The sequence below is a fragment of the Eurypyga helias genome, unplaced genomic scaffold (genome assembly GCF_000690775.1).
Source record: "Eurypyga helias isolate BGI_N326 unplaced genomic scaffold, ASM69077v1 scaffold13252, whole genome shotgun sequence".
In the NCBI taxonomy this organism is placed as follows: Eukaryota; Metazoa; Chordata; class Aves; order Eurypygiformes; family Eurypygidae; genus Eurypyga; species Eurypyga helias.
The window spans coordinates 1,786-16,959 of record NW_010236666.1 but is presented as its reverse complement, the minus strand read 5'-3'; the positions used below and the strand labels follow the sequence as shown (position 1 = coordinate 16,959).

The following is a 15,174-nucleotide window of genomic DNA, read 5'->3' as shown; positions in this document are numbered from 1 at the left end:
CAGACTTCATTATATTATGCCTTAAGACTTAAAATTACTTGCTACTTTCAAAACACTGACTATCCTACTAGGTAAGTTCAGAAATGATGGGTCTTGTTCCAAGTAACATTTTCTTTCCTACTCTTAAACAGAAATATCTTAGTTTAGCACAGCCAAAATCCTACTTGAAAAAGGAGCTGGATATTTTTCCATATGCAGTTTCTCAGGCCTGAATACTTCAAGCACATTCCAAACATCATGCCATATTCACTGTGAAAGCACATCTTCATTTGAAGCTGTAAGGAGTTTCAGAAGCAGCAGTCTCTCCTCTAATAATAATTTATTATTTAAATAAATTGATGAGGGAACTGCAAAATCCGTTCATTGATTTTGAAGGTACAGAATTCAGATGTTTGGCAATAACAGAGATAGGAGCTGGACTGGTTTCACAGGAGACACCTTCATGCAACAATACCAAAACAGTGCTCTTACCAAAGCTGTATAAAATGGGAAGAAGAAGAGAATCACTTCTAGAGTGTTTCTTTGCACAAGGACATTTGAATCCAATACTGACACACACAAAGACTTTATCTGTACAAGGAAAAGAAAGCACAATGGTGTTTTAACTTCATGATAACTTTTGAACTATGACCAGTGTTAATAATCACAAGAATGAAAGAAAGCAAACTTGGTTACATGTGAATAACATATTTTTAAATAAGAGAATAATTACTCAGCCATTTAAATCCTGCCACCAAAATGAGTTAAAAATAGTTTTGCGGAATAATATTAACAGAATCATTACTACTTACAAAATAACTTGGATTTATAACAATACAGAACGGGACAGTGTGGCACCACCAGTTATCAGACAGAATGTGAAGCCTTACAAAATGGAGATGCCAAATTACTCTAACTAGCAATAGTTATTCCATCACTCAAGTTTAATGTAAATTACTACCTACTGAAGAGTTCCATTTCACTGAAAAAATAAAAAGATACTGAGTTTCAGAATTGTCTTAGAGGACCGCAAACACTTCGAGAAATCCATAATGAACATTGTATATACTGTATTATAGAAAAGCTGGTCTTCAGCCTTAAATGCAAATTCAGAACAAGCAGAGAAAAGATGTCAGGTTTATCTTCTGATTTGAACCAGAGAGAGTCTGTTAAGGCTGTATGCAGTAGTGATAACCTAAACTGCTTAGAACCTTCAGGAGGCTTGTATTCTGTATGCTAACCAAAATCGGTATGGGAGATTCTCTGCTATATTTCAGGGAAGATGCTCCCATGAAGTAACCGTGTAAAGCGATTCCATCAGTCTCTTTTTCTCTCTGTCCAAAATATTTTTAAGACCGTGTCATTCTAATTGAATACAGAGAAGGCACAACCTGCTAGTATGCAGGTATTTTGGTAGGTAAGTGTGTTCTACAAGGAGCGTAATGAACTTACTGTGAGCTTATAATCAATGCCAAGCATGTATTTCTGCTGTTTTCCAGACAGCTCTCTGTTGATATGACTGACAACAAAAAGAGAAGCCGGCAGCCTGATGGATGGGCTGACCAGGACACTGCCCCAGAGTGCTCCATAGAACATTTCTTGGCCCATCAACAGGGACAGCTTCACGAGCAGAGCATCTGTTCTGTACAGAAATATATTTGACATGAGAAAATAGATCTCTGTTAGTTCAGATTTATACCATAAAAAAGCAATTATACAGTATATAGTATAGCAGTCGGAATTGTTTATTTAATTTCCTGGTCTTTGTATTATCACTATTGCCATTTTCACATGAAGATGACCAGCATCTGACTGTATGAAAACAACCAAAACACTCTCAATCCTTTTCCACTGTGCACACTCACTGAAATACTCTGTGCATACTTTGGAAACTTTGCCAGTAATTATCTGCAAACATTAAGCTCTGACCAAATTACTGCAGGAGCTCTGATTGCAAAATATTTATGGTGAGAAGTGTGCAATGCTGAACTGGAAGCCATTTAAGCTGATGCTAGACTCTGAAAGCCGATTTTATTAGTCTGGGAACTGGAAGATATCCTATATTTGCACTTACAAATCAATGGGCTCAGTTTGTAAGCCACTGAGTGAAAAAAGCCCATGAGACAAAATGACACGCTGCCAGTTACTGCACACAGGATGAGCACAGTGAAATTAGCTTAAAGGCAAGCACATTGGGCATCCTATGACTGAAGGTACATTCTCTGCTTTGGCAACTCTGTAGTATGCCAGTATTTTACTATAATGTAGGACTTAAAACCTCACATGAGGAATGTAGAAGTGAGAAAAGAGGAAGAAGTCCAGCACAGACAAGGGACAAACCCCCTTGCCATCTGATGTTATTTTCCATTTCTTTATAAAGTAGCCCTCAAACCATTTTTTCTTTACAGTTTTCTCTGTGTGCTTGTGTGAAAACTCAAGCGTGTGTGTGAGTTTAAGAAGGAAATAGATTCTAGGGTGAAGCACAACTGTAGCCAGCACTTCTGCCACTTTCAGAACAGCAGCGGATGTATTAGTATTAGTCTTCAACGTCGCAGATTCTGAAAATGTTTGGTGGAGAATGTCTTATGAAGCTGAATTTAAAATTAATCTAACACATCCTGTGACAAGGTATCTTGCACCATAATCATTACACTGAGTAAACTCTTCTTACTTTCTCGTGTAATTTTTGTATTCCATAAAATAACACTAAATTAATTTTAGCATAAATCTTTCACAGTGAAATACACAGTTGGTTTCTGCCTGTGACCCTGTTTTGGGGCAAAGACAAAAACAATGTCATCAAGAATAGGGGAAAAAAGGGTATAAAACCAGAAGTCAGATCTTGGAAATGAATCTGCAGTTCCTATAGAATCTTTTAGGGTGGAAAAGACCATTAAGATCACCAAGTCCAACTGTTAACCTAACGCTGTTGAATTAACTCACTACTTCAAATTTAGTCAGCTTCCAAATAAGATCAGTCTCCCTAAAAAGGCTTCAGATAGACAGATTTAGTTTCGAGTTCCATTTCTCCCCCAAGTCTCCAGCAACTAGTGCTGTAGGAAAGAGAAATCTACACAGCATCGCTTATAAACCTCCCCAACAAAAAGCACATACTAAAATCCATGTTTCTACAGTAGATGTACAAGAGGTATGTTCTTGTCCATAAATCTGATATCCTGGAACTGTCAACTGAATGCTACTCACCAAGTTGGGAACACATGCAATCTACTCTTACCTGCTCCAACAACTGATATGAACCTTCAATTTAATACTTGTTTTCAAAAAGAGGCATTAGACATAGAAGTATTTTGCTTATCAACTGTAATCTATGCTGCCTAGCATATCTCGGGGTGGTTTTTTTTTTAATGTACACACTACTATTTAAGGATCAAAAAGGGCAAAGAGAACAGCCAACACATCCAGACCGGTAATACAGAAGGAAGTACATTACCAAGGCAGTGTTTACTGACTGTTTAAGCAAAGAAACATTTGGATGAAACCTACAGTGGTTGCATTCTTATAAGATCTTACAAAACAGTTCTGGTAACTGAAGTAAAACCACTACACAAATGGGCGCTGAGCTGCTCTTCTCAGCACACTTCCTGATCCTGACTTTATCGTACTGAACATCATTGTCATTACTGCCAGGGGCACCCGAGAGAGAGAGAGACTTTTTTCCATAACAGATTTTATAAAAGTTGCTTCTACCTCCTATTTTCAAACATGAGGGTAAGTATTGGTATAGAAAGACTGGAAAGAATTCAGCTGCTGTCTCGTGTTACAATATTTAAATTCAATTTATCGACAGAGCAGTGGTTTCCGGGGTCAGGTTAATTATTTAGGAGTTCAGAGAAGCTTTAAGAAATATTTTTTATTCCTTTCTCTCAGCACATCTATTTTTAACCCTCCTTTTCCTCTTCTCTACTCTTATCCTCCTGAGCTGAAAATGAAAAAGGAAAGGATTTTTCTACTTCAGCACTATTTGTTGCGAGTCCAGAGGAGGCCATGAAGATGCTCTGAGGGCTGGAGCACCTCTGCTATGGGGACAGGCTGAGAGAGTTGGGCTTGTTCAGCCTGGAGAAGAGAAGGCTCCGGGGAGACCTTATAGCACCTTCCAGTACCTGAAGGGGCTACAAGGAAGCTGGGGGGGACTTTTTACAAGGGCCTGTAGTGACAGGACAAGGGGTAACGGGTTTAAATTGAAAGTGGGGAGGTTTAGATTAGATATCAGGAAGAAGTTCTTCATGGAGAGGCTGGTAGGCACTGGAACAGTTTGCCCTGAGAAGTGATGGATGCCCCCTCCCTGGAAGCGTTCAAGGCCAGGCTGGATGGGGCTTTGAGCAACCTGGTCTAGTGGAAGGTGTCCCTGCCCATGGCAGGGGGGTTGGAACTGGATGGTCTTTAAGGTTCCTTTGACCCAAACCATTCTGTGATTCTATGATCTTTTAGAGACTCACCATTCTTCCACCTTTAGAAGCTCTTTTATCAAGCCTTCTACCTTGAGATCTGACAGAAATTTCCTGAGACTTCCGTAGGAAAGCAAAATACTGTATATTGCTCTTAAATTAATATTAGTTCTCACCTGTCATAAATTTCTGATCCTTCTTCCAATCCAGGCAGCAGTCCAATTACAAAGGCTTGAAGACCCGGCAGGAGGGACTTTTGGAGAGGAAGAAAGTATTTCTCATACAAACCAAGGAGAACAGGCCTCACTGACATTGCTGCATTTGCCAGCAGAGGAAACAAACCAGAGCTTATTTAAAAAAGAAAAAGAAAAAAATTTTAAGAAAAAAAATTTAGTTAATTAAAATGGACTGTGAAATGTGTACACCTTTAAAGAAAAGTTTACCTGTACAAGAATAAATCCTTGGCGAGCCATTTTGTCCCAATAATTTTAAAGATTATTTCATAGGTTTCTAGTGCCTTTAAATGCACCCCACTAGGAAGTGCTGGATGCAAACACTGAGACAATCTTTTACTGATGATCAGCCGTCTTGGCAACAGAGAATACTTCAGGTTACTCTGAAGAGCCTGTGGAAGAAAGGAGATGAGAATAAACAGCTATAATGTAAAAGGTGATGTATATGATGACTGCACATCTCAGCACACTGAGAAGAACTAAATGCTTTCAAGAGTTTTATGTCATAAATGCTTCTTTTTTTTTCACACTGAGACATTTGAATTCTGCAACTGAATTTTCATATGGAATCAGTCATGAAAACCCAGAAAAGTCTGGTTTTACTTTGCTTAGAGGCTGGAAATAGAAGTTGAAGGACATGACAAGCACGGGGTACCCTTATCCTATCTCCAGTGGAAGTAGGGAAGTGACAAGAGCAGCATCTCAGCTTTTAAGGACAGGGAATAAAGCAAGAGTTAAATAAATGTCTTTCCTCATAAAATTTTAATTTTACATATAGAGGAAATATAAACAAAAAAAATCTTTCAATCAAAGCAGGCATGACTAAATGGGACAACAACATCTTAGAAACCATTTGTAATTCTGTCTGGCTTCACAGAAGTCACCAATTCAGTAAGCTTTCTTAACTATACCCACTGTATTGACGTTTAAGTAAAAGATCTTCAGGACAGGAAATAGTTAACTAAGTATTGCAGACAGGCCAAGTCTCTGGAAAAAACAAACTGTAGCACCTTTCCTTGAGCCATGCATGCATTTCAGCAGTGTAATTAAGTATGCCTCTTCAATTCAGAGACAATTGAAGAAAGAAGTTGCAAGCAGATGGCACTTCAGCCTTTGAGCACTGTCTGCAAGCAGATGTTTCACTGCAGATTGACATTTGGGATGTTTTCAGGATTAGGAAAATTCTTGACTCTCCAAAAGGTTAAATAATAGTCTTATCCTTCATAATTGCTTTAAACTTGAGGTTCTTCTATCCTGCCTGAGAAAAGGTTTTGAAAAAGCAGCAGCCACATGAACTAGCATTTCCTTGCTCCTTCCCAAGAAAAAGACCCGGAACAGCTCAGCAATGGTCTCGTCATTCACTTGAATGCTGGATACTCTCAGCAGCAGTCAGAAGAGATAAAACACATCATCTTTCAAAGGTGCATGCAACTTATCCTTGAAGACTGCAGTTGATGGGCATGAGAAGCTAGGGTCTGTGAGCCTACTATTGCATTATTTTTCCCACTTGCTGGCCTGCCTAAACTGAGAGAACAGTTGTTGGTAAAGAGCTGCTAGTAAATAAAATTTATTCAAGAAGAAAAAGGCTGAGAGTTTGTAACAACAGTAAATAGAAAAGTCATACCATTCTTAAATACACACAATACCAAAGTCATTTAGAGCCAATCATGTTCTTTCCTCCACCCACCCCCCAGTATGAGATCTGTATTTCAATAGGTACTAAAAACTAGAATCCAAGAACACAGCAATATTTCACATATGAAACTAAACCAGGTTATATTTGTGGAGTTATCTTTTATATTTGAGACATTTACTCAAATATTACATGAGGAAGCTGTGGATGCCCCATCCCTAGAAGTGTTCAAGGCCAGGCTGGATGAGGCTTTGAGCAACCTGGTCTAGTGGAAGGTGTCCCTGCCCATGGCAGTGGGGTTGGAATTAGATGATCTTTAAGGTCCCTCCCAACCCAAACCATTCTGTGATCCTATGATATTTTTTCAATATTAAAGACTGAAACCTTAATACATGTAATAACTTTGAAGACTGCTTGAGAGCTGGACTTTGAAACATTCTGTTTATATTGGTTGGTATGTATTTGCCCACACCCTCTGTATATATAAAAGAAGGCAATTACAAAAAAATATGCCAGTGGTAAATATTTTTCCCCTCAATCTTAAGATAGAATATTAAGATGGTATTTGTTCAATCAGTTAAAATTTAAACAGCAACTCAGTAGAAAATGAAAACATTCATAATTTATTACACAGATAGTCTAATACATTACAGAAATAATGCCACCTCATTAAAAAAGTGTCATTTGGCTTATTTAATTTCCTAAGGATGCAAAGTAAATGTCCACCAGCAAATAAGAATTCTCCTTCCCCAAACATGAGGAATATCTAAGCATAACATTTAGTCAGAAGAGGAAAAGAATACTCCAGGCACCTTAGGAATTGAATAGGGGATATTCCGGGGGAACTTAGCATTACGCATTTCTCCTGGGTAACTCTGAAACGTTCATATGTCCAAATTCCAGCAGGTGAGACTAACAGAACATTAATGTACATGTTAAATACACAGCTGGACACAAGCTATAATTCTTCTCAACAGCACATGTTCCTGGTGAACAGCCGTCTCTGATCTTCCAGCACATACAAGGGATTTTAAACCACACTGCAATCTATTAGAAGGCTGTGGCTGCACCAAGACACATTCCAGTAGAGAGGTGTGCTGGCTGCTGCTTTGCTGAAAGATTCAGGTTCTCAACAGCTTCCCCAGAATTGCCGGGTTAAAAGAATTTTAAAAGGGTTTAAAGACGTTAATTACTGGACAGATCTAAAACTGTCCACTGAAATGAGAGATGTTAATATACGTATTTCCAAATGCTGATTAGTTTCTGTGAGCTGACAGACGAAGCTAAGAAACTTTATTTTTAAATATCCTGAGCTGCCACAATTGAAAAAAAAGAGTCCGTTGTCTGTGAGACCTAGGACTGCTAACATTATAGTTTCAGCTGTTGCAGGTAGTTAAATGTTGTGGTAGCAAGACTGGTACTATTGCACTGTATGCAGATGGAGATCCCATCCTAAGCCATTGCTTCCATATTCAGAATCCAACACTAATGACTGCAGATAGACAACTCTGCTCACAGGTTTCAACACCTATTATTTAACCATTCTTTTGTTTCTTGTGAACTTAATTCAACCATCTTTAGTTACATATGGGCTGAAGCCCATCCATGATCCACCTTTCCTCCTTATCTCCAACTGCTTTCCAGATGAGCAGTCATGGTGGCAGAAGCGTTAAGTGTTACCACAACTGCTAATAAGGGTTGGCTTGAAAAGCCTGAACTGCCATGCTTAATATATCATCCCAGGGTTTGGTTTTCACAACTCAGTGAGAAATCAACTATCCCAGAAAACAAAGAAGTATTTGACCTACCACTGGCCTTTAAAATAAAGAATTTAATCAGTAGGTCATGAGACATGCAAAGTAATGACTTATGTCCATGTCTCTGTCTGGTTTTCAACTTTTCACAGATTCTTTTTCTTTATGCCTGACTAGAGAATACATTATACACACTAAACATTTTCTAATCCGTACGCATGCTCAGAGTTTCTTTGAATGTGAGCTATAAGGGTAGAAAGGGAAGACTCTATTCTTTGTAGCAGTGTATACATGGGCCTTAAAACAAAACAAATACAGCCTCACACAGAGGAATAGTTACATTTCCACAGTTACTGGTTTAAGTCATTCTGCACTGCTTTATAGCATCACTAGAGATCAGTTAGATCAATTTGCACAGACATAAAAAACCCAAGCAAATCAATTAGTATTTTTATTTACATAGCTAGAATTTCAGAAAAAGGCAGCATGTACATCAATTGGTAAGATTATCTTCAACTAGGTGATACTATAATGCTTGTTTTAGACAACATTGGTTGGGAGGAGAGGGCGAGAAGGAGAGCCTGTGATTCCACTTTCCACTGACTCATTTGCCAAGTAAAAAAAAAAAAAATACTAAACAGAGCTCCAGCTTCCATAAAAATAGCAGCATGTGTTCAAAGATGGTTTCAAGGAAACTGTAAATGAGAAGCTGGAGTTACAGTAAAGAAGAAGGGGAAAAAATAAAGTATAAAATATCCCTAGTCCTGCACATTGCATTTGTGCATCGGGTGTGGTGAAATTCCATAAAGCAATTAGGAGGCACAGCTTCCCTTCTCAAAGATACAAGGCTTGCCTTTAACAGAAGGCAAGTGGTGGTTGTGTTTGTAATTCAGCCAAGAAGTTGTCATAAAGCTGTGGCAGTCAGTTCTCCTATGAAGCAACTGGTGTAATTAATGGCTATGCTCATTAAATCCGTATTTCAGAGGACTCATTCTCTTCTCTCCCCTCAAGAACAGACATATTGTGACATTAAGTGTCACTGCTGAAACAAAAAAGAACTGTGCAGCTCCAATGATTTTTGTGCTTTCTTTCCCCTTCCCCTCCAAACAGATCAAGTGTTTGGTTGAGATCATATTTACCTTGAAGTTTTTGAAGCAAGACAAGCCTATGGAAACAAAAAGTAACATACTTATTTTCTATTGAAAGTCAAATTTAAAAAAAAAACCAACTCTGATATTGCAGACTAAAGACTGAAATCACTATTTTAAGAAGCTTATAACCTGTGCATTTGCACATTTGTGTTATATCCACGGATAAAAAGCAGTTTGAAAGTGCTCTTCTAGAGCAAATATTGCTATAATTACTGAGCAAGTCAACCGTGCTATAAGCATAAAATAAATCCCTCCAGAACAACTGATTTTTCAAATGTTACTGTATTTTGTGTTCCTGGTGAACAGTAACCATAAATTAACATCTTGCTCAGAAGAGGGACATTGGCCTGCCAGCCAGGCTCATTGGCAACAGTCACTAATGAAGCTTATGTGCAAGTTCCATACCACTGATACCCAAGAACTGTTGAGAAGTCATTGAACCAAGTATTTCTGACAGTATACATGGCAAAATCCTGCCCATTATTCTTGGCAAACAGACGCATGTTAGGGTTTTTCTTTGTAGGTTGGTTGGCTTTTTTTTTTTGTTGTTGTTCATTGCTGTTTTTTAATATATATGGAAAAGAATGTTTAAACTCCTCTGTTCACTTTCAAAAAGCCAGTGAGAATCTGTGCTCTTCTGTGAATCAGTAAATTTCAGGGGCTTTTTTGAAAACCTCCTTTCATATTTTCCTTAGAAAACTAGGCTTATTTATATTTACTACTGCTCAGTTCTTCATTTTGCAAAATGTGTCACTTATCTATTGTTTGCCTGCACCCAGAGCTAAAATTTCTGGAAAATATATGCCTATAATCTATACTAAAAACCCTAATGCAAACTCTTCCAGTGGAGGAGGAGAAACTGAGGAAAAGACAAGGAAACTCATGGGTTGCGGTAAGAACAAATAATTGAAAGTAAATGACATAAAATAATGATACTAACAATACTAATAATATGTAATAGAAAAGAAAACAAATTATACAACCGCTCACCACCCACCGACTGACTGAGAGCCAGGGCTGGACAGGAAGAGAGAGGCCACCCCTGGTGCAACCTCCAACCCATACACTGAGCATGCTCTTTTATGGAGTGAAATACCTCCTTGGCCAGTCTGGGCCAGCCATCCTGACCGTGTCCCCTCCCAGCTTCTTGTAGCGAAGAAGCTGGGAACAGAAGCACAGCACTAGAAACCGAAAAAGTCCTTGACTTGCTATAAACACTCCTTAGCAACAACTATAAACACCAGTGTTTTATCAATACTCAGCACAGATCCACAACGCAGCCTCATGCCAGCTACTGTGAATAAAATTACTCTGTCCCAACTAAAACCAGCACACAGTGACAATTCATTTTGTGTTTGAAAACAATGCTAGAAGCACCTATTTCAATGACAAACTCACATATTCTGAACCATCACCTATTTCTAGGTTTAAAAAGACAACACACTCCACCCCTCCAGCATTTTTTTCTATCAAAGTGAGTTCTCAGAGTTGTATCTTTTCACAACATTGGAACAAGCTGGAAAAGCCTGCAATAGTGCAATCACATTTTAGCACTAAGACAAATGAGGAGGATTACTGTATTCTGGATGCACTGAACGTCTGAAAATCTTAGTCACAAAACAGCACTTTCCAAACAGTGAACGTATGCACATTTCCAAAAACAATAAAAACATGTTTCAAAGCTGTATCCAAGAAGAGTATTGGGAAGAGAATAATCCTACTTCTTGAAGAATGGAGCAGCTTAGGCTGCAACTGCTAAATGACTGGTTTATATGAACTAGAGCTTGAACAGAAGCAAAGCACAGAGAGGGAGACTTAGAAGTGGAATACGAGTATGTTTCAGGGCAAAGCTAACAACCCTCTTTAAAATATTTACATCAGTATTTACTTGCCTGTTTCATCCATCTGTTTGCATCTGTCCATTTATATTCTTCTGTAAGTATTTGTAAACATTGCTTTCTGCTGTTTCTCCTTCATCATGATGATGTGTAACACCCATGCTATTCAAATTAAGACCCCAAAAACCTTTCCCTTACAAACTTGGGGTGTAGCATGTTAGCAAATTCTGCCAAGGCTCCATCCTTCACTCATACTCACACTTGTTACCTGCAGTTCTCTTCAGAACACTGCAGGGATATTCACATGACCCAACCTTAGAAGCGTAGGTCAGCTAAAAAAATGGGCAAAACTGCAGTAACTCACCTCAGGCTCCCTATAAAGCCCATGAAGAACAAACACCATTTTAGGACAGCATTCACCTGACCTACTTAAAACAGCAAGAGATGAATCACAAAACAAGAAAAAAAAAAGAAACAACAAAATCCCACATTCCTCTCCCTGTCTTAAAGTGATTCAAATTGAAGCTGTCTACACTGAAGTCACAGGAAGTTAGATAAGGCTCATCTCTGTTAAGAGATAAAAAAATAAACTTTCTAGATGTACAAACTGACCCATTTGGGTGATCATTCACATTAGAGTCAACCAGTTTCTCTGTTGTTTCACTGGCCCTGCAAGTCACTGTGAAACATTAGTAAAAACCAAAGAAGCAACATAGAAACTGAAAAAACACGTTCAGTTTAACCTAGGTAGGTAAGTAGTAGTAGAAAGAAGTAGCAGAGTTGATTCTTTTCACCAGGAGTAACAGAGCAAGAGCTTTGAGATGACTTGTCTCAGTCAAGGCCAAAGTGATCTGGATCAGCTCCCTCCATTCTTTCTCCTCCATCTTTAAGTAGGCAAGACCCTGTGCTGCTTCCTCCAGACCTTGTATTGAAAGGGTAATGGCACTCTGCTTCTCCAGAAATAGCATGGTGTGTTAAAGTGTAGGGCTCAATAGTGCAAAGTGTTGCTGAAGCCTACCTACAGGAAAAAAAGCCTCAGAAAATATTACACCTATATAAGCAAGAACACCCACAACTAAAGTCAACAATACAAAGACCCTGAAGAAACACCTGCTTAAGAGATCTTCCAAGTTACTCTAGAAGCATGAAAAGTACTTCTGAAACTCCTCAACTTACTCATCCTCTTTTGTCTCTCCCTTTCTCAGCATTTTCACATTTGCTTAATAATAGGCATCACTGCACACCAGTTACTGACAGCCAGGCTCCCAAATATAACCACGTGCAGTGTTTAGAAACATTTTTATCATTGAGATACTGCCGATCTCCTCCCTCCTATATAAACTCTCCCTGCTCATTCATTCACCCTCAGAACCGACTGTAGGAGAATGAAGACTCTTACATTAGAAACACCTCCCCCAGCACTAACAAAACAACAATATTTATGTTTTAGGATGTAAGACACCAAGCAATCGTAAGAGTTAAGACAATCGCTATTGACATCTTATTTCACAATCTTCCTTTTGGCAGCACATTCCCCTGACACATCATCCTTATTTTCAGATAACAGACAGAAGCAGATGAACACTGAGATGATTTGCTCTACCAACTCTTAAGCTCCTAAAACGATTAAGCCCATAAAATACCACAGCAGATGGACTGATGTAACAGCTGAAAGCTTTCTGGCATGGTTTCTACTACACTGCTACATATTTTGGCAATTCTGTACCTGAATAAGAGTTTCAGATAGGTGTTAATCACTTCTGTGTGTTCATCTAGGTCAAGATAAAAGATCAAAGCCTACCTCCTCTTGCCACAGGTAAGAAAGCTCTCACTCTAATTATTTCTTATTTTCCCTTTTGAGAAAAGTGTTCTGAATGCCTCTAGCTCTCCTTACTGACTCACAGGAACCATGACGAAACAGTGAAGGCAGAAATAAGTAACTCCTATTGCCAGAGCAATATTCATCTTCTCTCCTCTGAAGAGGAAAGAACATGTCTGCCCTTAAAAAACCCTCAATTTGGCAAACGTTGTCCCAGTTTTTAGGAAGTGTAAGAAGGAAGACACTAGCAATCACAGGCCTGTCAGTCTCACTTCAGCACCTGGTAACATTATGGAGAAGGTTATTCTGGGGGTTACTGAAAAACAGTTGAGAGACAACGCAGTCACTGCTCATAGCCAGCATGGGTCCGTAAGGGGGAAAGTCCTGCTTAACCACCTTAATTTCCTCTTATGACAAGGTCACCCATCTAGCTGACCAAGAGAAGCCAGAAGATGTATGGTTTTTGGATTTTAGTGAAGTTTTTGACACTGTCTCTCATAGTATCCTTCTGGATAAACTCTCCAGCACACAGCTAGACTAGTCCATAATATGCTGGCTGAGCAACTAGCTGACCGATCAGGCTCAAAGGGGGTTACATCAGGCTGGTGGCCACACACCAGTGAGGTTCCCCGGGGCTTAATTTTAGGGCCAATGCTCTTTAACGTTCTTACAAATGGTCTGGATGCAGGACTCGAACATACATTAAGTAAGCCTGCCAATGATACTAAACTATGAGGAGCTGTGGACTCCCTTGAGGATAGAGAGGCCTTACAGAGAGAGCTAGATAGACTAGACAGCTGAGCAATTGCCTCATGAATGTATGAAATTTAACAAGAGCAATTTTCGGGTTCTCCACTTCGGACAGGGTAATCCTGGTTACATGTACAAGCTGGGGGATGAGAGCCCTGTGGAAAGAGATCTGGGGACTTGGGTTGGTGGCAAGTTGAATATGAATCAACGCTTTTTCCTGGCAGCCAGAAGGGCCATCCGTGTCCTGGGGTGCACCAAGCACAGCACAGCTAGCCAGTCGGGGGTGGGGGGAGTGGATTGTCTCACGCTGCAGCGCACCAGTGCGGCCCTACGTTGAGTACTGTGTGCAGTTTCCGGTGCCCCAATAGGAAAAAGACATCAAACCATAATTGTGTCCAGAGGAGGGCAACCACGATGGGTAAAGGCCTCGAGGGCAAAACTTAACAAGGAGCAGCTGAGGTCACTTGGCCTTTTCAGCTTGGAGAAGGCTGAGGGGTGATCTCATCACAGGCTACAACTTCCTCAAGGGGGGCAATGGAGGGGGAGGTGCTGATCTCCTCCCTCTGGTGACCAGCAGTAGGACATGAGGAAATACAATGAAGCTGCATTAGGAGAAGTTCAGACTGGACATTAGGGAAAGGTTCTTTACTGAGAGGGTGATTGGTCATTTGAAGAAAACCTCTGTTGGTTTTACCAAAATTTCTCACATTTATATAAAAGATACTGACTTAGCTGCTTCTATGTACCCTTTCTTTATGAACTAGTATTTTTCTTGAGTGAATTTTCAATTTTGCTAAGTAGTGTAAGTTACAGAAAAGTTAAAAACAATACAAAGATAATAAACAAATGAAAACAATATTCCTGTGGCACTGTACCTTATTGAGTTTTCCAAGGGAAGATATAAGATCTGCCCATTCACTTGATGATTCAAAGTTTCTCAAAGCTTTCTCAATTGCTGAAGAATAATTTCTGTATCTGTAATCACCAACTAACTCCTGCTCTTCTGGATCCATCTTCGGTTCTCATAGCAAGGTGAAATTTCCTGGGAAACTGAAACATGCACACAATTACAAAAAGATAACCCACATTTAAGTTCTGGCAAATCTAAAGTACTGTAAGATAGCAATAAATACGTAGCAGCACTGACAGATCACAATAAACAGGTCATCTGATCAAGTTTCAACATAAAGTTAAAAATAATTTAAGAGGCATGACTCCAAATCCACACTGCCTGTTTTAGAAGTTTTGCAATCACATTTTCCTATTTATGAAACATGTTTTTCCCTTCCATGCATGTGGATCTCTCACACAATAACAAAGGAATATAAAGTCTCACTATAAACAGCTGAAGCGCTGACAAGGTTTTAGGGGGAAGTAAATAGTTTTCCTAATTTATCATGTGCAGTGTTTTGAAAGGTTACCTGTAGCAGCGGAATGTGAAACATTTCATATTAAAAGAGGAATCCTGTTAAAGGGCCTCTCAGCCCAGAGCAGAAGGAGGTCTCAGAACCCTGCATCCCAACTTGTCAGCAGCAGGTGCTGAAGTACAAGACCAAGGTGTTGTGTCAAAGCATGAAGGCATGCATTCTAATCTTCCTTTGTTTCACCAAA

The 15,174-nt window shown here is 39.3% G+C and overlaps 1 protein-coding gene across 1 annotated transcript; it reads right to left on the bottom strand.

Annotated features, from left to right (window-relative positions):
• Positions 1-471: 471 nt before the first annotated feature.
• Positions 472-14,576, bottom strand: LOC104506282 (protein dopey-2-like; the record flags this gene model as incomplete). Its single annotated transcript, XM_010147181.1, has 5 exons — positions 14,439-14,576; positions 4,829-5,010; positions 4,562-4,732; positions 1,432-1,621; positions 472-570 (listed from the first exon to the last, which is right to left on the bottom strand). Coding segments are annotated over exons 1-5 (780 nt in total), but the record flags the coding sequence as incomplete, so codon positions are not given.
• Between the last annotated feature and the right edge of the window lie 598 nt (positions 14,577-15,174).